General features: G+C 43.3%; 1 protein-coding gene across 1 annotated transcript in view; it reads right to left on the reverse strand.

Moving 5' to 3' along the window:
• Positions 1 to 27,696, reverse strand: part of LOC146810320 (cholesterol transporter ABCA5-like) — a 1,540,893-nt gene that overhangs the window by 737,044 nt on the left and 776,153 nt on the right. The window contains exons 17-19 of the mRNA XM_085617316.1: positions 10,811 to 10,950; positions 8,770 to 8,889; positions 5,675 to 5,876 (exon numbers count right to left, since the gene is read on the reverse strand). Of these exons, the coding sequence (XP_085473442.1) occupies positions 5,675 to 5,876; positions 8,770 to 8,889; positions 10,811 to 10,950 (462 nt within the window). The remainder of the gene's footprint in view (positions 1 to 5,674; positions 5,877 to 8,769; positions 8,890 to 10,810; positions 10,951 to 27,696) is intronic.

A 27,696-nucleotide genomic window follows, 5' to 3' on the forward strand; every position in this document is an offset into this window, starting at 1 on the left:
CAAAGCCAAACGCGACAGAAAACCCATTACGACAAAGGCAAGAAATGGAGGAAACTGATGGTCAACGACTGGGCCTTGGTATTGTTACCATCGACCACCCGATGATTCCAAACAGATTGGATGGGACCATATAAAGTCATGGCCACCATTGGGAAAACCAGTTACCGATTGCAGATATCCCCTAAGAAAACCCAGGTGTACCATATAAATTTACTAAAAAAATGGATCGACCCTCCTCCCAAAGATGTACACTTCGCGAGGTCGCCGCTCGGTCCCACGGAGTCTACACAACCTCAACATAAGCGACGAGCTTACCCTACAACAGAAGAAGGCCTTACATGAGACCCTGAGTACCTTTGACCATTTGTTTTCGGATGTACCAGGAAAAACCTCGGCTATAGAACACCGCATCGACACGCCTCCCGGAGCCATAGTGAAGAAGCGGCCGTACCGAATTCCAGCCGCCAGACGCCCAGCTATACAGAGGGAGGTCCGGGAAATGTTACGACTGGGAATCATAAGGCCCTCTCGCAGTGAATGGTCATCACCGATAGTGATGGTACCAAAACCCGACGGCAGTACGAGGTTTTGTATGGACTTCCGGGCCTTAAACCAACTGTCGTCATTTGATGCCTACCCCATCCCTCGAGTGGACGAACTCATCGAGCAATTGGGAGAAGCCAAATACATTAGCACCCTGAACCTGACAAAGGGCTACTGGCAGGTGCCGTTGAGGGAAGAAGACCGCAAAAAAACGGCGTTTGCCACCCCTGAGGGGTTGTTCGAGTTCAATGTACTGCCCTTCGGCCTACACGGAGCCCCCGCAACCTTCCAACGATTAATGAACGAAACCCTTCGAGAATACACCAACTTCACCTCGGCGTACCTCGAGGACATCATAATCTTCAGTACCAGCTGTGAGGAACACCTCATACACCTATCCTTGGTCCTTCAAGCCCTTCAGAGAGCGGGATTACACATTAATTTAAAAAAATCGAGAGTGGGCTACCAGAAGGTGAAATACTTGGGTTACGTCCTGGGCCACGGAATCATTGAACCCCAGATCGAGAAGGTACGAGCCATTTCCGACACCCCTTTTCCCTCCAATGGAAAGGACATGAGGGCCTTCCTCGGGCTAATAGGCTACTATAGACGGTTCATCCCCTCCTTTTCCGAAATAGCCGCACCTTTAACAGACACCCTAAAAGGTCAGCACCCTCCCCAGTCTTTTCAGTCTCCGTCACCATCAATGTGGACAGCATTTAACACCCTGAAAAGAATCATCACCACGAACCCTGTCTTGGCATCACCTGACTACAATAGGCCGTTTATACTCCATACTGACGCTTCTGACTATGGGGTGGAGGCAGTGTTATCACAAAAGACAGACGAAGGGATCGAGCACCCCATACTGTATATAAGTAGGAAACTGTTCCCTAGGGAAGTGAGATACCCCACGATAGAGAAGGAGTGTTTAGCCATCAAATGGGCCGTGGACAAGTTAAGATATTACCTGGAGGGCCACCCATTCACCCTATACACGGACCATGCCCCATTACAGTGGATGAGCCGGAACATGTCAAACAACCCCAGAGTCCTACGCTGGTTTCTGTCCCTCCAACCCTTTTCATTTACCGTCCTACACCGAAAGGGGGTTGAGAACGGTAGTGCGGACTTTCTCTCGAGACATCCTCTCCCCGATCGGGAGAATCCAGGGGGGGAGGTGTGTGACAACGAGCCCGACCCCGATCGATATGACATCAACCCTGTAAGCACTGTATGTATGTCCTACTACATGTCCCCTCTTTACCTTCAGCACCCCGACCTCCGGGACAGACAGGCAGCCTTCAGAAGCCCGGACGAAACAGAAGAGGACTGCTTCTTTAATTGGGAAGAACTCGCTGCCGACCACGCCCCCAGTGGTGACGTCGCGGAGAGGACACGGACAAATCCCGGAAGCAGCACAGGAGAGGTGTGTGCGAACACCAGCGAAGAGCGGAGAGAGGAAGGAGAGAGTCGGTTGGAGAACACGGAGGTAGAGACGGAGGACGAGTGCCCCAGAGACCTACCAGAGTTGCCGGTAGCAGAGCCAGGAGGCCAACAACCCCGCGACTCGCCCCGCCACGTTTCCATGGGAGAAGCGTGGCACCAGCAGGTACGGGCTCGCATAGCGGGTTGGGCGGGACGCCAGCGTTTGCATAGATCATAGGAGCCGTACCCCTCACCGTACCCTTTCCGCACCACACTCGTCACGCAGGTTGAGAGTACTGAGCACGGTGTATTTCCTCCACTCCCTGGACCCTTTTTCACGTGTTTATCTGTGAGAACTCATCTGACCCACATCTCCCTTCTGTCCCTCTTGCACCCCACCCTCGTCAATTGGACCGGAGAGCCGCCCTGTCCTGGAGATCAAGGCACCCTGGAGAGGACCAGGAGAGGGAGGACGCCTGAGATCCACCACCCGGCCCAAGACCTCGAGGAAGAGACGTCTCTACCATATTATCGTCCCGCAAAACAGAGAAAAAGTGTACAGAGAGCGAATAAATCGTCACTAAATCGCCCTCCTGCCTCTGAGCCTCATTCCCTCCCGCAACACCTACACACTACGGAACACTACTAACCCAAGGTTGTTCAGGAAATTGTTAAAAACTTGGCTGTTTGCCTAATGTGTTGCTCTGTCCAGCTCCTTCCCTTCATCATTTGGCTTCCGCGTCGGGACACTCTTGAGTAGCCGCGCGCGTTATAAATGATATTAACATAACATTTGCAGCCTCTGATGCAATACGTTTTCCAGATGCGTCTATGAGTTTGGATTCCTTATCAGGAGGAGGGGTGTTGCCTGTGCTCTGTGAATTTGCTCTCTTGCGTGCATTAGACACTACAAGAGAATCCAGAGGGACCTCACCTTTAATGTATACTGGGTCATTGGGAGCTGCCTTATATTTTTTGTCTACCCTCGTGTTAAAGAATCTGGCTCTGACGGGGTCCTTAAAAACTTCTGGTGCATGTTTTAACATGCCTTTTAACATTGGCAGGGCATGTGTGGATTTTTGTGTGGGTGTAAATGTTTCCAGTAAAAAATCTTCTTCTAAAGGGTCAGAGTATAGCTGCACCCCTTGGTACTGAGCAGCTCTGTTAATGATTTGCGCAAACCCAATATTGTCATCTGGTGGTGATGGCCTAGAGGGATAAAGGTCCGGGTCATTGTGTGGGTCAGGATCTGTGTTGTAATCATCCCAAGGGTCTGGATTGTGTGGGATGGTATGTGCATCATCATCTTTATCTAGATCTCCATCCCCACAGAGATACTTATAATTATCTTCATCATTTTGTGGTTGAGGTGAAAATGTATGCTGTGGGGAGTGTGCTGGAGAAATTAACAGATTTGGATCAACTGGAGGAGGAGAGAGAGGAGTAGTGTTAGTGCCCATCTCCTTTCGTTTCAAGGGTATTTCAGGGTCTTCTGAAGTGTTCAATTTTCTCTTTTTAGGAGGCTTGGCGACAACTTTGCCAGTCTCTGGGTCAATATATAAAGTCTTTTGTTTTGGATCCGAAAATTGTGTTGGAAGCTGTTGCGCGGGTACAATGTCCTTTGTCGGTGCCGAAGACTTAGGGTCAGAATGTTGTTTAGCCCGTGTCTCTGAAGCTTTCTGTGAGGTCTTTGACTCCTTAGCTTTTGATATAGGAGTTTGGGGCTCCAAGAGTTTTTTCGGCTCCAAAAGTTTGTTCGGCTCCGAAGACTTTTTCAGTTCCGAAGGTATTTTTGGTTCCGGATGCTTGTCTTTGCTTTGTTTCTTTCGACGCCGAGGGTTTCAGCATCAAGGTTGTTTTGGGTGCCGACGAAGAAGGGCGTGGAACCGCCTTGGTTTTAGATTTCAGTGCCAAAGGTGATTTTTCAGCACCGGAATGGGGTAGGCTGGATCCCGAGCTGTAAGGCTTTTATTTTTGTTTCATCGCAGGGCCCGAGGGGGGGGGGGGGGGCGTATGAAGTGTGTTGCCGGTGTCGACCTGAGCCTGAGGGCGAAGTTGTTACCGGAGCCTTAGGTTTGGGTTTGGTTGGGAAAAGGGTTTTTTTACTCACGGACCACTGATCCGGGGTGACTGCCTGGTCTTCGACGTCGGAGTCGTCTGCTTCGGAGACGGAGATCTCTCTATCATCTTGTTGTTCCGGTTGGAGATTGGGTCCTGCTCCGAAGATGTATGGAAACGAGCTGCTTCCGCTAAACATTTTGTGACGTCGAGCCCAACGATCACGGATGGTTTTCTTCGACCTGAAAGATGAACAGGCCTCGCAGTTCTTGTCTCCGTGCTTCGGGGAGAGGCAGAGGTTACAAACCTCATGTAAGTCTGTATGTGGGAACGTAGCACCACACCCGGGGCATTTTTTGAAAGGAGTCCTTTCCACTGACTGCTGGCGCGGTCACAGCGGATAGGCCCAACGGCCTGCATCGAAGATCAAGGTAGAGATTTTTGATGTGTTGAAGATACGCGCCAAAAAGGAAACGCGATCAAGACTATGCCGTCGAGTGGAGAAAGATTGCGCGTCGAAGGGGGTTCGAAAACGACACCGGAGCGCAGCAAATCACATCCGAACCCAATGGAGGAAAAAAATAATCTGGAGATAGAGTCGATGCCCATGCGCACTATCGTCCTAAGGAGGAGTCACCTACCCCGTGACTACAAAGACTTCTTCCAAGACAAAAACAAAGGGCAAACATCTGAGCCCAACACCAGATGGCGGTCTATGCACAAGTGTACGATCTACAGCTCATATGCCTCAAATATAGTGTTATTATTCATGTACACATTCATATTAATGCCTAAAGCCACTATGCTTTTTCCTTTGGCTCAACCATCTAAATATATAAAAGTGTATGTGAGCTAGAACAATACTATCCGAATGTACAAAAACTGTCACACAGATTGTTGCATGATAAAAAATAAGTTACCGATCTATACACTGTGGTTGTCCAGTGTTAACATCTTTTATAGATTCACATGCTTGAATTTTCCCTGCTGTCATAGAAGGACTCCCACCATGACGACGGGGAAGATTCAAGAATGTGAATCTATAAAAGATATAATACTGGAGAATAAACATAATTAACTTAAATGCATTAACTATTGCAAATTAGTATTGATTACATGGTCTAAGGTCTTAACAAGCAAACTAACAAATGCACAACATTGGGGGGGGGGGGGGGGGGAAGCTCCTAAAATACACATAAAACTAAACATCCCTGGGTTGGATTGTTTCAACCATTTCAAGCTCAATCACAGCGCATAACAAGACTGTCCCAACAGCTCGGCATTCAAACTGCCTAATCTAATCTAACAATTGCAAGCAATATCAATTATTTGAAAGCATTAGGCAACAAATCAGTTTGGGTGTGTACTACAGAAATAAATCAATAGTTATCTATTGTTATCCTCCTGGCCCTCCTCTTTTTGATAAAGGCGTAAATTTAATAACACCTTTAAAATGGATTTGGTAAACTGTGTTGAATGGTATAACACCAAATACACCAGCAAAGTCACATCAACGCTTTTCATAAATGCCAGTCATTGCTACAACCTTTAAAGCATCATGTCCTTAGAAGGACTTTACATATCCTCTGGCATATTCAGTTTCATAAAATACTTTGGATGTGTGAAAAAACACGCAGGTACTTACACGACTCTAACAGATTTACTTTCCCGCTTTAAATTGAGGAAGTGAAAACGGGCTACGGATGCTGCCTGTTGTCTCCAGAGTGCTGGGCTGCTCACAGTATTGGCCTTGCTCTCAGACAGCAAAAGAAGACTCTGCTCCATTTCCCCAAGTGACTTCCTGTCCATATCTTCCTCTGTGTGCTGCTGATTAAAAACACTGTAATCTGTTCGAAACAAGAACACAAATATAATGAATGGGACTGCAGCGCAGTACATTTATCAATCATTATTTTCAGGTTTATGGGAATATGTAAGGACAATAACAGCTAACCACCATCCATTTAACAATGCATTTATTTAAGTGCTATAAAGTGCTGCTGCATAATAAGGCATTACTGCACTTTAGACGGACGTGCGCGTATGTCAGTTGCTTTTGAGGCAGTCCACACTCCCAGGAGCAGGGCCCCAACAGCAAATTGGATTCGACCAGTGTGCAGATTTCCAGCTTGGGATCTTATTAATGGATGGAGTCCCAAAAAAGAATGGAAAGAATGGAACAGTAGGTGAGGAATCTACTGTTAGATAGTCTCTACCAGAAACAGCATTACTGAAGGTAAGCAACTTGTTCTTCTGATAGACTTATAACCGCAGATTTCTCATCTTTTGAATAGATACCAAAGCTATTCAGCTATTCAGAGAGAGATCTGTGGATGTACTCAAACCAAAAAGTCCTGTAGAACTGAGCAAGCAACATGCCCCTCTCACTGAACCTGGCTATCCAGCCAGTAATGGTTCATGAACATATGGAGGGATGTCGACATAGCTCCATGGCAGATGACCAGGGCAGTAGTAGAAGCTTTTGAGTCTGCACGCAGCCCTTCTAGAGGCTGCTTTCTGGGCAACACACGCATGTCTTAATGCAGAGCATGAGCCAACAGAAGAAGGTCCTCTTCTGCATGACCATGCCTTTGATCGCTTGAGTGAACCCCACAAAGAGTAGGTACAATCACTGCAAAAGCTCAGTGCGCTTTTAGGGTCCAATCAATAGAGTCTCTACTCCTCCTTAGAGGGGTGAGGCCGAGCAAAGAATGCCATTAAGGTGATATTTTGACTGAAGTGGAACGGCATCACAACTTTTGATAAGATAGAAGCTTGCGTCCGCAGATCCAGTTTGTCTTGGAAGAAGGTGGCATATGGTGGGTTGATACAGAGAGCTTGAATTTCACTTAATACTTTGTGCCGATGTTATAGCAACGAGGAACACCATTTAGGGGGTGAGAAGTCACAAGGGACAGCCATGAGGAGGCTCAAAAGGAGTACACATCAAATATGTAAGAACCAAGTTATGGTCTCCTTGTGGCATTACAATGAGAGATGGAGTAAGCAGATATGTCAGTCCTTTCAAAAAAGGCATCACAACAGGTGATTTAAATAATGAGGGCTGATTGGCAACTGCAAACAAGTTGAAAGATACTCTTTAACTGTGCACAGAACAAAGCCTTGTTGGGCGAGAGACAAACCAGACAACAAAACGTCAGCTAACTTTGCATGGAGGGAGTCAATTTACCTTGTGCTGCACCAAGCCACAAATATGTCCCAATCACAGACGTATAGGTCGAAGGTGTTCAGCTGTTGCTGCTCAAGCTCCAAGCATGAAGGTGCAGATTGTGAAGGCCCGGGTGCAGGACCCTGCCCGTTGCTGCAACAGCAGATCCTCTCGGAGGGGCAGACTGATCAGTCTGGATACATGCTCATGCTGAAGATACCATACTCTCCTTACCCAAACTGGGACACTAGATTGACTTGGGACTGGTCAATCCAAATGTTCTTAAAAATTTGGGGGAAAAGAGGCATTGCCAGGAATCATACAGAAGTCCGAGATCAATTCTGAGTGATAATTATATTTGGCTGTTGCATGTTGAGTATTATTAAGGTGGGTCTGGTAACACGTTTTTGATTATTGACAAGCACAATGGTATGTGCTGAAGGGAGGCCTGGTGGCAAAGCGGTCTAGTGCCCAGGCGCTGTTAAGAGTGGGCCCACAGTGAAGTGTTACTATTTGTCACACCTGTTTATGATTCAGGGCCATTTGCTGGATTGGCAGGCAATTTCTGGTACTGTGTGGTGAATAAGAAGAAGTCAGAATGTGTTCTGGATCAATGTGATTGAGAAGGTTTTTTATTTTCTTGTTAGGAACTTTTGGCAAGGCTACTGTGCATTGAACTTCATGAGGAGCTTCAGCTTTCAGCGTGTTCTTGGTCTTCTTTGTCATAAATAGTATAAGCATGGGAATTGTGCCTGCAGATCGAGCTCCCTTATCTGGAGTATAAAGAGTGTTGTGTCTTAGCATGGTTACTACCTTGTAATCAGTTTGCATTATGCTTCCCTTGTGGCGATTGATATGTCATTTTAGATGTGAATGTGGGCATCAGAGTTTATGAAATGGTGTGTCGGATACATGCTCGAGGTATATGTAGGAAATGTATGAGGCAAGCAGGTGGTCGTCACTGTGTGTAGATTGCTCAGAGTTATTCACGGGTGTGTCCTGATGATGCTACCGGTCTACAGCCATTGATTCAGCCACTGTCTGAGGATAAGTCTTTTTGTCCTCTTTCTTTTTATTGGATTTAGGCAGAAAAGCGGAAGACAGCAGAAGTAGTGGAAGGGGAAATGGTGGGCAAATGTAAAGGTGGGAAAGGGAGAACATAGGTCTGAGAGAGGGAAAAGTACAAAAAGTTGGGATCCGGTGTAAAAAGACAGAAAAATGAGATGAAAACAAAAAAAACTGAGCTGCATTAAAATTATGGTTCTAGTGTATCCTTTTCGGTTTGCAGACAATAATTCCTTCGACATACCTGTATAATAAAACTGCAGAACTTATTTTCTTTTAATTAACTGCGTCATCGAACATAAGACCAGAAAGAACATATGATGTTGACAGCAACTACTGTTCATTTCGGCAAACTAGTTGGAATTCCATCTTCCAATTGACTGCAACTTGGTCATGAGGTTTGTACCAGTTTTGCAAACTTACACAATAAGGAGGACATCTTTTATTGCCGCAATTAGAGATTACTGTTATGTCTTCTCGATGAAGGAAATATGAGTATTTATTACCTGCTTGATCAATTTCTGCCTCAACTTCCAACTTCAGGAAGACATCCTCCAAGGTGGTCATTGAGACTCCGTAACTAATGACTCCAAGGTCCCTGTGGCCATCCAGATCTGAAAATAGCCCTGAAAAACACATTTTTGATAATTTTACAAAAGGTATTTGTTTACCACAGTATTCCTTACCCATAGTATGCAACAACTCTTGGGAGTGTTTATGGAAAACAAGGTGTAGTTGATAAATCATTGGGTTTGGAAGCAAAAGTGCCAATTATTTTATTTTATTTAATTGGCTGTATTTATAAAGAGGAAAACTATCCCTAAAAGGTGGTTGAACATTCTACATAGAAACAGGATACAAAGCCAACATGTAAGAACAGACAAACCTAGCAGACACCTATACAATGATAACTCAAAAAAATACATGGGTGAAAATAAACGAGAAACAGCATCACAGTGTGGTGAGAAACAAGATGAAGGGATATAGTCTAAGACAGTAGGATGATAGTGAAAATGTTTTTTCCCCAGACATTTGCTAAAGAGCATCAGTGACGGAGCAAGTCTACTGTCAAGGGGAACAACAGGACCAAGAATAAGTAACTGCTAAAAGAGCATATGTGGTGCGAGTCCAGTGTTAAAACTCTATAAAGACATAAATATTCTAATGGGTGCTGAAGGACGAATTGTGGGCAGCTAGTTGATCACATGTTTTATGAACTCTCAAAGCTCACTGTGTACCGTGTTGAGCCACTGGGGTTTAGTATTACACACAGAACACTTAGACAGATGAAGTAAGTGCTGGACACTGAAAGCAATAACTTCTAATAGAAATCAATAGGTATTACCGCTAGCAGAGTACAATAATAAATGTATTAACAACATTATAACACAACCTACGATGCTGAACTGGGTTGCTGCAACTTGCAATGGAGAAATCCCAATTTCATAAGGTCTGCATGGCATGAAGGCTAGGGGGGTTTATGGGATGGGGGTTTCATGACTGAACATATTGAGAATGGAAAGACACTTTTTACTAGGGGAGTGCCACTAGAAGGCAATGATATTTTCTAACATTAACTGAAGAAATGATAAACACTGCTTAGAATTCACATGCTTCTAGACAAAATGAAAACAAAAAAATGGAACTAAAAGCCACTACTCTAGTACACCCAAGGCCTCAAGCATCCAACAAACAAATAACTTCCTGGATGAGCACAAGGGACAGAAAAGGGTTATTACAAAGTCACTGTAGGAGGAGGCTATAGACCAAGAGTGAAAAACTCAATTCATACAACCTTGTATATATAGTTCTATTGACAAAGATCTGGTCTGTGGTGAAACCGGAAAGAATGCAATGTGGTCTGTTTATCTAAACACAGACGCCAGTTGATATCATAGTAATGCTTGTTATTGCTAAAATTTGACGTTATCTGCTACATTTTGCAAGGGCTAACACATTAGATGTATGTATAAAAGCGTAGCGTATACACACACTTTTCCACATAAAGGTTAACTGGGATACGTTAATGTAAATTAATTGTCAAGTCCTGGGTCGAGGTCATTAAACTGAAAATGTAATATGATCAGTGCAACAAAAGAGGATGTGATCAAGGAGTGACTCGAAGATGTTTTAAGTTTCCTGCATGTGTTGAACAGTGTTGTAAGAAAGTGTTAAAATGCAATCGGGTAATTCTGAGATCTCAATTTTGGCTCAGCCTTATTAACCAAAATCTAAAGCTTTGTCAAAATCAAGCAAGGATCATGCAATAGACTTTAGACACGGCCACTAAAAAAAGTTTCATCCATTTGGTTGCAGATACCACCGAAAGCATTGTTTGACTCCAGTAGTGGCTAGCTAGTTATGATCACTGTTGCTGTGCAGCATTTTAGTCAATCTTAAGTTAACATTAACACGTGGAACTGGCAGAGAACTAAAAGGTGTTCAACTCCTACACAGTCCTACACAGAAGTGTAGTCAAGTAGGGAGGAGGGGTGGGGATGGAGGTCAAAGAAAATCCAATTCATTATTTTACATCACCAAAAATACCTGAAAACTTGTCCATGTCTTTGAAAGGCAGAGTGAAGACAAGTTCATGTTCGCGTTGTTGTAATAATTTAGACTCAGCAATGTGTCCTCTGATTAGAGATGTAACAGCTTCGACATCACACATTTTGTTGATATCTAAACTAAAAGAAAGAAGAACAGAAGACAATCTAACTGCAATGACAAGTTCTATCTGCCGCTAGGAATTAAATTTGCTTAGTTAAAGACCTAACCGCAGGCTACAGGATACCACTGGTGTGTGCTGGGATGGAAAACTAGTACCCTATTGATCAATATCGCTGATGATAGGTCACGCTTACACACGCTATGCAGAAGATACACCCTGGCGTTAGTGGAGGTTAATGTGGCTGATTTTAGGTACTGCACACGCAGGAAAAAAAAAAAGTACCCTCTCCCCTCATCCCCACTTCCATGTAAATTCAATACAGGCCATCGAGGAGTGGAATTTTGGTGTTTCACTTGCCAACCAGTAGCGGGGTAGTTACATAAATATTAACATTTACTTACAACTTATGTCTTTAAACACAAAATTATTTTATATAACAATTAGCATCAGTAACAAATGTATTTCAGAATTCACTTAATTAAAACAATAGTGTTCCTAAACATTATTAAAACATTCTCAGAGATGCAACTCACACTAGCCCAGATTACAAAGATGCAGGTTATATCTTCAGAAGCATCATATTGAAAAAATAAGGTTATAACCTCAGTGAATATGAATACTTCTCGTTTTAATATCATGACCAGGAAAGTTAGATCTGCCAAGTTGACAAATTGGGTCTAGAGAAGGCAGAACCAAGTTTGTCAATAAGAATCATATCTTAATGAGATGAGAACAGATAAAAACACAAAGTGTACACGGTTCTTCAGAAATCCTGCTTGGCAGCGTGGTGGAAAAGGGCAAAGAACAGAGACCCTTTTCAAAGAGCTACTAGTAACGCTTCCTAAACCCCAAAACTGGAGGGAGGGGTAATTAATTATACAAGCCTTTCCGAATTAACAACAGCCCACATTTAATGCAACATGATTCTCTAAAAGTTAAATAACATGCATAGATAAAGCATTTCTAAAGTTTTTACAAAAATAATTATATTTCACTTATCAGCAGTGGTGGCTTCTCCGCGGAGGCGGAAGAGCATCGCCCTACTGCTTTTAGAGCAGTGAAAGAGGGAAAAATACAATTATGATAACGGAACATTATTACCAGTTTATTTTTGGTTTGCTGCTGGGCTGGGTTAGGGTCAGGTGGGGCTGCCGGCCAAGCAGTCATGCGAACTTTGCATATTCCCCACCAGGCTGTAATAGACAGCCTGTTGGGGAATATCCACAGGCTCCCTGTCCCGATGTAAGCACCGATCCACGGTGCTCAAACCAATCACAACGCTGCATTGCAGCATTGTGATTGGCTCAGGGGAGCCTGTGTACCTGGGTGCTTCCTGCAGCTTCTTTCAGACTGGAGTCAGGAAGAGCAGAGAAGCGGAGGAGAGATGCGGCCAGTGGAAAAGGTGAGTTTAAAAAAAATATTCAACCCACCCCCTCCCTCATCGTTGTCCCGGCCCCCTGCCCGCCCACCCACATTCCCTGCTAGTCACCATTGCTTATCAGGACATGCCTACGTATACCATGGGGTGGCATCTAACTGCCTTTTTTTCTGGCTATGCCTGCATTTCCCCCCACCGGCCTCAACATCAGTGAGCCTAAAGCCCACTTATATTTTGCTCAGCAGCAGGGGATAAGGCTCTGCTGGATTGGGCAAGCTACTGCTCTTCCTTCGGTCTGTATTGAGAGAGAGATTGCAGATGGCTGATTCGTAATGACAGGCCTTTTGACCTGTTTGCCTTGGAGAGTCTACTAACCAACCTTGTGGAAACTTCAAAACAACACTCGCCTGTCACAAAATTATTATTATTATTTTAAATAACTGACTGAAGTGCAAGGCTGGGCCAGAGGGAAGCACACGCCCCTGTGGTGCAGGGAGCCCCACCAGTTCAGGACCAACCACCCTGTGAGGAGGCCCCCATTAAGGCCAGGGTTAATAAATATCTGTGAGATATTGACGATTCAGGGGACCCTCATCATATTCTGCAGAAGGGCATAATTTTGTGTTAGGACACTTGGACAGGCTGACAGAGAGACATGGAAGTTGGAAGAAAATATGTCACTGTTTTTGGACGTCCTAAAAAGCTGTAAATGTATTCTGTTTTTTAAAACACAATCGAGAAGCTTATTGCTATGTTGATATATTGTATGATTTGCATTTATAGTGTTACCCTGACGAAGGGTCTCCCGAAATGCATTGGGAACAGCAACACTGTACAAGAATCATGGAATTTGAGTTTTGATCATATTGTAAAATAAATTTGATATCATATGAACATTGATCATCTGTGGTGGCTATGGCAATTTATTTATGTGACATTATCGGTTTATGAATTATCTCAATGTTCACTGAACTGTTGTGAATAATGACAGAAAATCAGTTTGTACAATTCTCACCTTTGAAGAAAAATTGAGTAGGTTTATTTATTTAAAGCACCGTCAGGGCGCAAGGATAGTGCACCTTGTTTATATGTGACAGAATCTGTACACATTTAAGCAGAAAGCCCTGTTAACACCACAGGAGCACTGGTATACCAGACACTCCAAATATAAAGATGCTCTGTTGAAACCAGTGATCACATATTTGTGGACTGGCTTTCCAGGTGTAGGCGTTTGGGAATAATAGCTGTAGCACTGACTGAGGCCCTCTGATCTGTTCACCTTGTGCCCAGAGCACAGGGGCGTAACAATGGCCCCCGCAGTGCGGGGGGGCCCCAGGCTTACCCAATGCTAGAGGGGGCCCCCCTTAGCCCCTGCTGATGTGAGTGTGAAGGGCCCCTTCAGCACATTGTGCAGGGCGGGCCTCTCATGTTTTGTTAGGCCTCTGGCAGCGGCTGGGCCTGAGTATTTTAAAGTTGTCCTCATAGGGCTTAGTTTAAACATTATCTCTGCACGTCCGCCCCGCCACTTAGATGAGAAATTCAAATTCACTGGCAGAACATGGTGCCTCTAATAAGGTAGACTCCCTCATTACGTTGGAGTAATGTAAATGCAAGTCAAGCTGTGACCAATTAAACTGCATCATTTTGGTTTGTTTGCATGACCAGCACTTGGGTGTTTTCTACTTTTCCTGCACAAGCACCAATTTCCTCCAGTGTTTCTTAGACATTGTAATGTCATCCTCCAAGGAAACGGTTTACCCTCTTTGCAGACATGCCCTTTGTTTTGTGTGTGCCCAGGGCACAAGTCCTAAAAAAGAAGTGGGGGGACTAACCTAGTTGATCGGAATGCAAGTGGCATCACAGCGCGTGACATCACTATGTGTGACATCGTGGCAAGTGGCATCACCGGAAGTGGCATCATAAGAAGTGACATCAGATCTTGAGCCCTCACATTTATGTTTAGCAGGTCTATCATGATTACATTGGAACACATTTTGAGTACACAGGGAAACCCTCCTGATTTAGGCAGAAGATTCACACTTTTTAAAACTGCACATAAAACAAACTTGCCTTTTGTCTGCGTAAACTTCCTCTACCCATAGTGCTTTACAAGAAAAAACAGTGGTACTAAATTAGATTTATTTTGTGTAAATACAGGGAAAGACCAACACATCTGCAGGGCCGGACTGGCTGTAGCGGGCACCAGGCAATCCCCCGGTGCGCTGCACGGGTGGGGGCCGGTTTTGGGCCCCTGGGGGACATTTTTGTTACAGGGCCGTTTTTGCAGCATAGCCCTGTAACAAAATTGGCCGAAAACCGGCCCTCACAAAGAGCTCGGCGGCACCCCCAAGCCCCGGGTGGGGGGGCGGCCGAGCACTTTGCCTGGGTCGGTTTTAGTTCCCAGTCCAGCCCTGCACATCTGACATTCTTACAGTGCATGCATATCTCCTAAACAGCGACTGAACAAAGTGAAAAGCTGCCTCCCATAAGTATGTGTGAAGTGCTCATAAGGTGTGAGCCTTTGTTTCACATCTGCTTCATTTGCATCAGGTGTGAGGCTCCTGACTGCTCCTAGCCAGGAGACTCCAACAAAAGGAGGCCTGATGACCCCTCAAATTCGGCCTTTGTTATGGGCCCAGCAGGAGTCTGAACTAAGAAAGCTCCCTCCCCGCCTGCACGTTGTTGTGATCGAAAGCAGACAACAACATGCGGGCGCTGCTGAATGTGTCCCGGTGTTTGCAAATTACACCGGGACGAATTGAGAATATTTTTCAGTGGGGCCCAACATCTTGGCAGGGTGGAAGGTGTCCACTCTGTGAAAATAGTGGGTAGACGCTGTCCACCCACGTGTACCCTCTACTCGTGCCCTGTATGTGCCGAATGTGCAGAGTGATAGAGAATGAAAGTGCCAGTCCCAAGAATGCTTTCATCTGAGCAGCTATCGGGGCACCAGCTGTCTCAAAGGTGGCGCTGTCTGAAGAAATCCCAGGCTATGAATCCTGTTAGAGTATACTTTCCTTCAACCAAACCCAGCTGCTCCTCGCCTCGACTCCTCGTGGAAAGTCAAACCTCCGCCGAAGAGCGTCTGTGGAGTCATGTGTGTGCACGTGAGCGATTGGAGAGATGTGACTGTGAGTGTAGGGTGTGAGAGGAGTGACTGCGAGTGCCAGGTGAAAGTGCTGGGGATGTGTCTGTGAGTGGAGGCTGTGAGAGATGTGGCTGGGAATGCAATGTGAGAGGTGTGACTGAGCGGAGGGTGAATGATGTACCTGTCTGAGCGCCGAGTGAAGTTTAAGCCCATGTGAGTGCAGAGTGACAGCTGAGACGTGTGAATGCAGTGTGAAAGGGGGGTCACTTCAGACCTTGTGAATGCAGGGTGTGCCTCTGTGAGGGCCGGTTGAGACGTGAGCTGATGTTCATGCAGGGTGAGTGGTATGCCTATGTGAGAGAGGAGTCTGTGTGGAGGAAGAGTGAGAGGCGTACCTAGGTTAGTGCATGGTGAAAGGTGAGTGTGCGACAGTGCATGGTGAGAGGTGAGCCTATGTGAGTGCATGGTGAGAGCTGAGCTCTTGAAGATGCATGGGAGCCAAGGAGAATGCAGGGGGATATTTGAGCCCTTGTAAATGCATGATGAGAGATAAACCTTGGTGAGTGCACGGAGAGGATGTTCCCATGTGAGTGCACAAGGAGGGGTGTGCCTCTGTGAGTGAGTAGTGGTCTACCCATGTGAGTGCAGGGTGAGAAAGGTGCCTGTGAGTGCAGGGTGAGAGGGGTGCCTATGTGAGCAGAGTGAGTGATGTCAGTGTGTGTGTGTGCGCGCGCAGAGTGAGTGGTGTGCCTGTGTGAGAACTGGGTGGGTGGTGTGCCCACATGAGTGCAAAGTGGGAGGTGTGCTCGCTTAAGTAGAGTTTGAGTCATGTGAGTTCAGGGGGAGTGTGTGACTGTGTGAATGCAGGGTGAGAGGCACGTCTGACTGAATGCATGAAAAGAGGAGGGGCTGGGTGAATGCAGAGTGAGAGACATGTCTGTGTGTTACGGAGTAGCCAGAAAATTAAAATATCCTACCACTTCGAACCAAAGCTCTGATGGCACCAAGCAAGCGCAGCAAGTGAGTCCAAAACACCCTAGAAGTGCTCCTCTGTCTGTTCTATCCAAGCATCTATTCATTCATCCTTTCACCCTCCCATCCACCTTCTGCTATCAATCATTTCACCTTTACATTCTGTCATCCATTCATTATTTCATCCAACTTTCAATCGTTCACCATTCCATCCATTGGCCATTGTATCCACCCTCTAAGATTTTCATTTACTCTACCATCTTTTCACCTTTCCTCAGATTTCCATTTACTCTGTCAACCATCCATCCATCCTCTAAAATGTCCCTTTACTCTGTCATGCTTTCATCCTCCCATGTATCTATCCTCTCACTTACTTATCCTCTCACATAACATATGTATTTGTAAAGCACACGTTCATGCAGAAGAGTATCTTGGCGTTGAATAACATGTTTATTTTTACCCAACTCAATGGTATTCATTTTATCGACCCCAGAAGGATGAAAGTCTGACTGGACCCGCTGGGAGTTGAATATGTGACTATGAGGTCAAACACACGACCCTACAGTTGACGCATTAGTCCACTGAGCTACCAGACCCACTCATTCACCTATCCTCTCACCAGTAACATAACAATAGCCCCCACACACCCAGTGGTGCGGGGGTGCAAGCTTCAGGGGGCCCTGGCCTGAGAGCTCCTGAATGGGTCCAGAGCGTGGGGGGCCCCCTCCATGTACTTTGCAGGAGGGGGGCTCAAGTTTCGTTACACCACTGAAGCTATAGGGAAGAATAGGACTGGGAGAATACAAATATACTGAAATGCCCTCTGAGTGATCAGTAGACAGATTTTGAGCTGCTAAAGACAATCCTCAAGACGAGGGTTTGAAGGTACCACTATCCACAGATTGACGGTGCCAAACTCCGAGAATGTGCAAAACCATACTGAAGGTTCATATACAGTGCTATACAAATGTTTATAACATCATGCAATCACAGAGTAATTAATAACGCTGAAGATTTTTGGGGGATACATGCTATGTTTTTCAAAGCACTAGAACCGTTTCTGATTAGCATCAATTACTACCCATATTAATCCTTTATCTTTAGATGGGGAGGCTTTAACTTTACTTTGTATCGCTTACTGTTTTATCAGCTTTGCATGAGGCTGTTCTTTTCTTGATTTTTTAAAAAATCTTGTCTACTAACGCCATGGTGTATTATTCGATGATGGACATCATTTATTTTTTAATGCATTATTTGTGTCTTTTATGGGTAAATTATTCACTGAATAAACAATATTTAAATGATACATTTTCTCTTTTTTATTTAATGCGATATTGCACATTTATTTTTTATATAACTGCCCCACTATTGGTGTCTGCCATCTTGGAATAGTGAGTGCAAAAGTGAAAAATGGGCCTAACAAAAATGAATGTGTCCATCTGTAACGAAACTGGCTTTCATGTAAAGCGCTCTAATACCCGATTTCTCTGGTCTAGTTTGCGCTATTTAAAACTCAAATAAATAAATAAATAAAATGGATCGCTCAGAAAGTACTAAGATATTTTTCTTATTTGGTTTTATTAGGTAACCACAACCATTACAGCATACAGTTATATGAATCAGTTTGCACAGTGTGCATTAAATATAGTGGAAGTCAAGTATTACATTGAGGATAGAAAAGGATAATGCCACTTACCATGTAAGCATCTGTTTGTATCATGTACTGCTGTGCATTCACATGACATGCTTAGCATACTCCTACCACAAAGTATTGGGCTTGGATGTTCGTACAGTTCTAGTGAATTGATGACTTTTGAGTGAAAGAGAGGATTTTGAATAAGGCTATCCATCATAAGATTTTTTTAATCAAGAAGGAGTTTTCAGGGGGGCGTGGCTTGGCGCCCGCAGAACATGGCGGTGTCCGAGTGAGGCTCCGGGACCCACCTCGGCGAAACCGCGTTCTTACACGCTCTCCATGAAGCTCTTCGACGGTGTGGCGATATGAAGGTATGCGGTCAGCGATGCGCGTCTTTTCAACTTCGTGCGCACATTGAAAAAGCATTTCCTCGCCTCACATGTTTTCTCACGAAGCAACGCTCCGTAGCGGCCACCATTTTCCTTTTTGCCATGTACGGAGCTCCTGAGCAATGAAACTCAACATTCCGTGCTGGCTGATCTGTTTTGTCATTTTGCAGAGATTTCTGATTATTCCCACAACTTTTGCTATTTTTGTCTTGGCTGAATGCTGTTTTTTCTTCTTTTTTTTTTCTTTTCTTCGAATGAAATCCTCTTCATTGCGAAAAAGATTCACTGGCAGCCATTTTCTGATACCGGACTTTGAGGAGTACAACTAACAACTTTGCAGTTTGTATTGTCATCTGGGCTTATCCATTGCATTAACTGATTTTGCCACCACCTTCCTCAAGTTATTCAAGGCTATTAACTTTTTTATTGTATGCCATCGACTCCTGATTATATGCCCACAAGGAGACACGAGCGTATTGGTTGTTCTTATGTTTTTCAACACATGAACCTCCCTCAGCGGTGGAAAGGAGCTATTGGCAGCCACTCTGTAGTACATTTTAGCGTGGAGTACTTATTATTCTCCTCACGTTTTTGGAGCGCCATTGCCTTTAAGTGCTTTTAACTCCTTGTTCACACCTCAAATGTGGTCTTCCTGGTCTTTTATTAGATGTTTTTCAATTTTTGGTATCTTTGATGGGCAGAACCAAGACTTCCTCAAAACTGCAGCAAAATGTTGTTAAAAATTCAAGAATCTTTGCAGAATTTTCCAAATTCGAGGATTCTTTACCGTCTTTGCAGCAATCTTCTGAGCCTAAAATGGATCCTCCTGTAGCTCAAGGGAAATTTATCACAAAACGGCTGAAAAAGGATCCCCCTTCTCAACCCAAATCTGTCTCACTGGTCTCTATGGAGCTCCTGTTGGAAGAAATCAGAGCTCTTCGACCCTTTATGGAAGAGACTAATGTTAAACTCCAAGTCCTCATGGATAATTAGTCCCAGTTAGATACCAGAGTTTCGACAGTCGAATAAAGTATCTACTCACTCAAGGTCTCGTGTGCAAGCGTCTCGCAACTTCATTCCCAAGTTTCAGAGCTCCAGCGCCAGGCCGAGGACCTTGAAAATCGTAATCGACGTAATAATCTTCGTATTTACGGCCTGGCAGAGGGACATGAAGGATCAGACGCCATCTCCTTTTTCAGATCCTTTCTTCCTAAGCTGCTTCACTTGCCAGAGAGTACTGTTCTCAATATTCAACGAGCACATAGATTAGGCCGAGCTGCTTCCAAATCATCACTGCCGCAACGTCCGAGAGGTGTAATCTTGTACTTTTTGGAATACACGAATTTGCTCAAAGTTTTATCAGCGGCTAAATCTATTCCGAAAATGGTCTGGTTCTACTTTATTTTTTGCTCAGGACTACGCTAAGGCTACTGCCAATAGGCGTAAAGCATTTCTTAATATGAGATCTGATCTTCGCTCACTGGGAGCTCGTTATGGACTTTTTCATCCATGTCTCTTCAAGGTCACCTACAACAACAAAACCACTACTTACGACGACCCGATGAGACTGCAAAGCTTCATTAACTCTTGTACGCCGATCAACATGGATTCCTCTGCTTTCTCCTCGTCATCCAACATTTAATGTTTTGTTAATATTTAACATTTTCTTCTCATCCATGTGGTTTTGCATCAGTTCTTCGTTCTCTTACTACAGCTTATTTCCCTTGTAATAGATGTTTATTGATTTAACTCAGTTATTGTTCTGCTTCAGCTTAAGATGTGTTTTTTGTCTCGCTATTGTTCTGTTTAACCGTTGTTTTTGCCTCCACAGATCCTCTCAATGCATGGCGTGGTTTCTCCCTGGTTTCCTGTGTGTCCATGCTCGGATGTTCCGTCTGTCCATGTGGCCTCACCTTCCCCTCCATTCACATCCTCCCCTCATGGGTATGTTTTTCGTTTTGTCTTTTGTTTTTGATGTCCTATTTCTCCTGTTTGTTCAGTTTCTTTTATATTCTGTATACATCTGTCCTTTTGATGTTCTTAATATTTCTTCTTGTTATTCTTATCTCTATTTCTCTCTTAAACTCGTTCTTGCATGTCTGATTTTCATCATTTTTCTTCACTCTCTCTCATTTGAAGTTACAATATTCACCTTTTTGATGGTAACTATGTTAGTTTCATCTCTTAAGCTACTACTTTTTTCTTCGCTCTTGTTACATAGTTTTCATGTCCTTTTCTGTTTTGAAACTATATTGACCATAATTTTGCTTATTTTTCATATTCTCAATTTTTCTTTTTTTGAATTGGGTTCTTCTTTTATATCTTTTGCTCGATCCGTTTTCATTAATCTATGTCATTAAATGTGATAACCTGGAACGTTAGGGGCTTAAATTCTCCCATTAAAAGACAACGGATTTTGACTCACTTAGCGAAATTGAATGCTGACATTGCGTTTATTCAAGAAACTCATCTCTCGGAGGTTGAATCCTTAAAGTTAAAGAGAGGCTGGGTGGGAGAGGTTTTCTTTTCCCCAGGCGATGGTAAACGCAACGGAGTAATGATACTCTGTCGCAAATCTCTCTCTTTTTCGCTCTTATCCCAAGAGTCGGACACTTATGGTAGATGGTTGAATGTTAAATTATCTTTAAAGGGTGTTCCAGTCTCTCTTCTAAATGTATATGCCCCTACTTGTGGAGAACCTTCCTTCTGGCCCACACTCGCCAAACAAATCTCTAATTGCATCAGTGACAACTTTATTTTTGCTGGCGATTGCAATCAGGTTTTTGAACCATTCATTGATAGGAATTCTAGGATTCCCTTTTCACCAAATAAATCACACAGATCCTTTGTTCATACCATAACTCAACATAAGCTTCTTCATGCTTGGCGACTTTGCAACCCAGTCACCAGGGAATTTACTTTTTACTCCCCATCCCATCATTCCCAATCCAGAATCGATTACATTTTTGTCTCCCATAATATCTCGCAAACCCTCACTCACGCAGAAATAGGTCCTATTCTGCTATCAGATCACTCCCCAGTTTCTATTGGTCTTGACATTTTACCCAGAACCACAGGTCCCAGGAGATGGCGATTTAACAACTCCCTTCTCTTAGACCCAAAATTTACTGCTTCCTTTACCACCTTCTTTGAGGAGTGTTACACGATAAATCAAACTGATTCCATGCCCTTTTGTACCCTTTGGGATGCTTTTAAAGCCTCGGCTAGAAATTTTATAATTTCCTATGTAGCAAGGAAGCGTAAAGTCGCCCGTCAACGGACTATGGACCTCCTTCAAGACATTAAGAGACTGGAGCACTCTTATTATACCTCACACACAGAAGACTGTTTAGCTGCCCTTGTCAAAGCCAAATTACAATTTAATAAAAACACCACGGAGGATGCCTCTCTATATTTGTTAAAATCCAGTTCTAAATGTTATGGTGGAAAGAACAAAGCTGGGAAAATGTTGGCTAATTACTTGAAAGTCAAGCATAATAAATTGAACATTGAATCTATTTATGATGCAAATTTAGCTCTAAAGTTTAAAGACGCTGACATTTTACATGAATTCTCTCTTTTTTTATAAAACATTATACGCTTCTGAAACACAACCTACTGACCATGCCTTATCACATTTTTTCTCTACCATTCAAAGGCCTCAGGATGATCTTCCTGATTTAGCTTCCTTTGAATCAGATTTGACGCAGCAAGAGTAGTTGAGCGCCCTTCAATCCCTTAAACGTGACAAAGCTCCGGGACCTGATGGTTTTACTGTCGAATTTTACTCACATTTTTCTAAACTCTTGTTGCCTAAATTGCACTCTCTGATACATTTTTTCAGTGCATCAGGACACTCATCTGGCTCTTTTTCAGATGCTCATATCTGTCTCATTCCTAAAGAAGGTAAAGACTCCAACCATTGTAAGAATTATAGGCCTATATCCTTGGTAAACATTGATTATAAGATCTTTTCTAAGGCTTTAGCCCTATGATTGGACTCTATCTACCAGAACTGTTAGGGATGGAGCAGTCTCGATTTGTTAAGGGTCGCTACATAACTGATAATACATGACTCTTGTTCAACGTCCTGTCGAAGTCCTCACGTGTTAAAGACTCTCTAGCTGCAATAGCGTTTGACGCTGAAAAGGCGTTTGACAGGGTTGAATCGGCATACTTGTTCCATACTCTTAAATGGTTCGGCTTTGGTTCTAAATTTATCTCCTTGATTTCTCTCCTTTACTCTAACCCTAGAGCGGCTGTTTGTGCTAATGGATTGATATCTCCATTTTTTGATTTAGGGAGAGGGATACGTCAAGGTTGCCCCCTTTCGCCTTTCCTATTCAATTTGGCTTTGGAACCAACCTATCAAAATTACGTCAAAATCCAAAATTTACATGGCTTTAAAACACTTAATTCTCATATTAAACTTGCAGCTTATGCAGATGATATTCTGCTCTTCATGTCTCAACCAATGATCTCTATTCCTGCATTTCTAGCGGAAGTACAAGCCTATTCCAGCATTTCGGGTTACAAATTGAACTATGACAAATGTGAGATTTTGCCTTTAACAAAATATACCTTTAAGCCTGATTTAGCGACCTCTAGTTTTACTTGGAGTTCTAACCACATTAAGTATTTAGGTTTATTTGTCACATCTTCACTATCAGACACAGTGTCATTGTGCATGAACAAATGTATACAAAAGATTTCAGATCTAACTGCCAGATGGCACCCCCTTTATTTATCATGGTGGGGCCAACTAGAAACTATTAAAATGATGTTATCACCCGTTATTTCTAATATCCCAGTTCTCATACCAACAAAAAATGTTAGGAAGATAAACTCCACTCTCTCTTCCTCCCTTTGGAATAAGAAGAAACCTCGAATGTCCATACTTAGATTAACCCGCCCCAAATCTGAGGGATGAGTCAACTTTCCTGATTTCCCGACCTACCATAAGGCATTCCTACTACGCCAAGCTTCTTTGTGGCTGAGCGACCCTAAAGGGAGTTGCCCTTTATGGACCACAATTGAACGTCTTTTTTTATCCCCTTTTTCCTTTGATGAATATCTTTAATTCTCACGTAAACCGCAAACCTTATCTACTCCCATCATTAAATTGACCTCTAAGCTACTACTGCCACTATTCCCTTTTCCCCACAATACCGTTGACTCTTTTCTTAGTTCTACAATATGGCACAACAAAAGTTTACTTATTCGGAATAAACCAATCTATTGGAAGTCCTGGCAACTGAAAGGTCTCACCTGGATACATCAGCTATTTTCACACTCGGATTTTCTGCCTTTTTCCTCACTTAGTCACTCATTTAACTTACCCGCTTCATTATACACAAATACCTTATACTTAAAAGAGCTGTGTTAGATGTATACGCCCATTTGACAGCGACAACTAGTGTTTCAAGTACCCCAGAATCCTCCTCTCAATTACGAACCTTGTTAATGACCACACCCAAAGCATCCACATTATATCATTTTCTACATGACATGGGCAAAATTCGATAGAAATCTAAAGTTGAAGAGGCCTGGGAACGAGACTTCACAATCTCTTGGTCTGTGTCTTTATGGGATAAATTATGGACCAGGATTCGTAAGTCCTCCAGAGCTGCAAGCACAACGCAAACTTTGTTTTTTGTTTACAATAGACTTTTGTTGTCACCTACTGCTTTGAGTAAGACTTATACCACTGTGCCTGATATTTGTTGGACTTGTTCTTCTCCAAAGGCTGATTTATTCCATATGTTATTCTCTTATCCTATTGTACTTACTTTCTGGAAGCAAGTTTGGTCTCAAATTAACTTGATTTTTGGTACTGTATTTCTTTTTTCTTATACTCATGTTTTTCTAGGTAGTTTGTCATCTTGCTGGGAGAATATTATGCTTAACGTTAAAATAGTTGATTTATTACTGGCAGTTGCATTTCAGCAAATCACAGCAAACTGGAAAGACTTTTCTAAAATTTCTTATAGGGCATGGTGGTATGCTGTTTGCCATAATCACAGGTTGGATACCTCTTTTGTATATCCTGTACACTTGGTGACGAAACGATTGGATTTATGGTCACCTATTACAATTTACTTAGATGCATGTGCTAAGCGTTCTTTTCAATTGCATCCAATTCAACAAGAAGTTTTAAAACCCCCTTGAATACCCCTACTTGTTCCTAAATTATTCGATATTTAAACATTTATGTTATTGCTTTTAACATTCTCTTTCGTTTATTTTAATTTTTAACCCAATTCATTATTTATATTGTAACTTTTCTTTTGTGTGACATGCATTTCATATGGTGTATTATGTTGTCATATCTTGGTTTTCTTATTAATAAAATATTTTTGAACTGAAAAAGAAGGAGTTTTCAATTAAAAAAGTTTCATACAGGACAATAGATTCGGCTCACGACGCAAAAAGCCTTGATTCCCCTCTTACGACGATTAGGTCCACAGGCAACTGTCATCCAGCCCGCAAAACTTAAAGTTATGTATGAAAGCCGAAAGAATTATCACAAGGTTGAGGGGGACGCAATTATCCTGCCTCCTCTAAAATGAGTTATGAGGAGAAGGGGGGCTGGGGCAGGGTGGTGGGGTACAACAATATGCTGCCAATGGTGGAATAAGGGCGCCCTGGGGGCACAGCAGGTGGGGACCTAATCAGTGGGGGTGGGGGGAGGATAGGGTGGGAAGGACGCCGGGGGCAAAGAGCAGATTTAAAAATGGAAAGGTTTACTCAAATCGATGCATAAAAGTTCATCTAATTTTTTGTAAGGCATAGGTCAGAGTTTGTTGCAGAACTTTAGGCACAATGGTACTTTTGGATTCCAGCACTTTGGAGGTAACACTTTAGGTTCCTGGGGGTTGAGGCAATTCACGGGCATGTTAGAAATCTTGGGCACTGTAAGCATTTTAGCACTTAATTGCACAATAGATGCCTTTTGCATTTTAACACTTTTTTCTATTTGGCAATAACCCTAATTAAAGATAGAAGGGGGTAGAATGTTTGATCCATATGTGTCAAGGTTGTGTGATCGTCCAACCGATTGCACTATTCACTTAAAAATGGATTAAAACAGCAGACAGGAATGTTAAACAAGCATTTGCAATGCAATAGGTCTCGCATTCAGGCGAGTTTGAGCTATTGGCATTGTAAATGACAATGCCTTTTATTTATGTTTTGGGTTTTAAAACATAAATAAAAGGCATTGTCATTTACAATACTAATAGCTTAAACTCTTGCAAATGCAAGACCTATTACATTGCAATAAAGGGCCTTCTCGACCGCTTGTTAGATTGTAAATAAAAGAGGAAGAGACCGGCCTGCAAAGTCTTCAATGTAGTATTAAATAGTGCAGTGAAGAAGAAGTCTAAGTGTTGTAAATTACACAGACACAAAGTGTGAAGTGAGAGTTACATATGATCCGAGCTATACACACTAACAAAGTGAACCAACACCTTTCGCTCTGTGATTACACTGTCGCGGTTCAGAAGGTAGAGCTAGGGGGGAGGGCTATTTCCTGCCCTCTCTGTGAATTGAGTGTACAGTGTGGCATTGTGTAATGTCATTGCTATCTTTGGCCTAATATAAAACAATCCAGATGGAGTAGGGCCCTGGCTTCACCTCCTGTTGCAGGGGGGGCAGTGCTTTATGGCAGGAATGGAGGGAGGGAGGGATGGTCTCGGCTGCAGCTCCGGCCTTGTACAGTGCCCCTGCTATTACTAGTGAGCAAGAGGCGCTTAGGTATTAGTATTAGTGGTGATGGAATTGGTGGTGGTGGTATTGGTGTGGTGGTATTAGTGGTAGTACTGGTGGTGGAATTGGTGGTGGTAGTTATGGTGGCAGTTGTATTGGTGGCAGTGGTATTGGTGGTGGTGGTGTTATTGGTTTTGTGGTATTTGTGGTGGTGGTGTTGTTAGTAAAACAGGCTTTTGAAAACAACCCATCAGGTGGCTTTAGTACAGATGACATGTATCACAGATGTGCTGTTTTCCGCTTCAGCCCATAAACACAGGATTATGTGCTACCTGGAATTCACATGACTTAATTTGCAAATCATTTGTAAATCCATTTTACTTGGGGGGGGGATTAAACAGCAATGAGATAATGCCAGATTGAAGTGATTGATAGCAGGTGCCAGTGTTAAGGGGGCCGCCGTGCTGCTTAAGAAAACACAAACTGTTTCAGCTGAAACAGCGCATGTCCGGCCTGCATTAAGAGAAACTCAAAAAAGTAAATAGTGCTTACAGACTAAAAAACAGGTCCCGTATAACAACTGAGGAAAAAGGGCCAGTCGCCATCGGAGGGTACTAAGGAAGACAAGGCTGTACTAAGGAGGGACTAACAAGCCTCTTAACGAATTTGAAGGCAGCATTTACGAAAGACAATGACACAAGCCAATGAAAAATATTGGAGGAGACTGGGTGCAGCTTCTCTCCAATACTCTACTACAGCATTCTCGCAGAGCGAGCAGTGCATGCGCGCTGCCGCTAGGCTCAACCTAAAAATTGGGCCAAGTATGAACGTAGCTCAAGCGTCCAGGCTGCCCATAAGGGCATGCCAATATATATAAATAAATACACCAAATGTCAAGTTAACACTTCTCATACTGATAGGGAAGGAAGGTGGGCCTGGATCAGTGGCTTAAAGAACGGGATCAGCATAATTTTGGCATCCATTTACGCCCTCGTAGCAGATGATCCGGCCCCACTGACTGAACTTTTTCAACCATTAATGACCACTCCAGGTAAGCTAATTCTCTGAGGAGATTTCAATGTCCTTTAGAATCCTGAGCTAGACTCTTCTTCAGGCACTTGAAAACGAAGTAAGCCCATAACTGCCAAACTACTTTCTGAATATAAGCAGGCTTTGAACTTGACTGATTTAGGGAGAGCTAGAAATCTGTCCCAGCGACAATATTATATATGCGTATCTCGGGAAGGTTTAAGTCCACTGGCAGATTCGATTACTTATTAACTACCTTGTATTTATCCTTGAATAAATACAGACATGTCTCAAATGGTTTCTAGGACCATTCCTTAGTCAAAATGTAGAAGATGAATCCTGTATTCACGAGATAGCTATTGATAACTATTCTCCACTAAACAGTAACAGTGCAAACATAGAAATAGTTTGAGACACTTTTAAAGCCTCAATTTGCGCTACAATAACTTCTAGAAGCATAATAGAAAGGAGAGGCAGATGAAAAAAGAGAGTAGGCCAGGATCAAGAGTCGAAAAAGGCCACGGCGGAGTTCTTACGATATCAAACGATGAAGTCTACACAGA

The sequence above is a fragment of the Triturus cristatus genome, chromosome 7, assembly GCF_964204655.1.
Source record: "Triturus cristatus chromosome 7, aTriCri1.1, whole genome shotgun sequence".
NCBI classification, from domain to species: domain Eukaryota; kingdom Metazoa; phylum Chordata; class Amphibia; order Caudata; family Salamandridae; genus Triturus; species Triturus cristatus.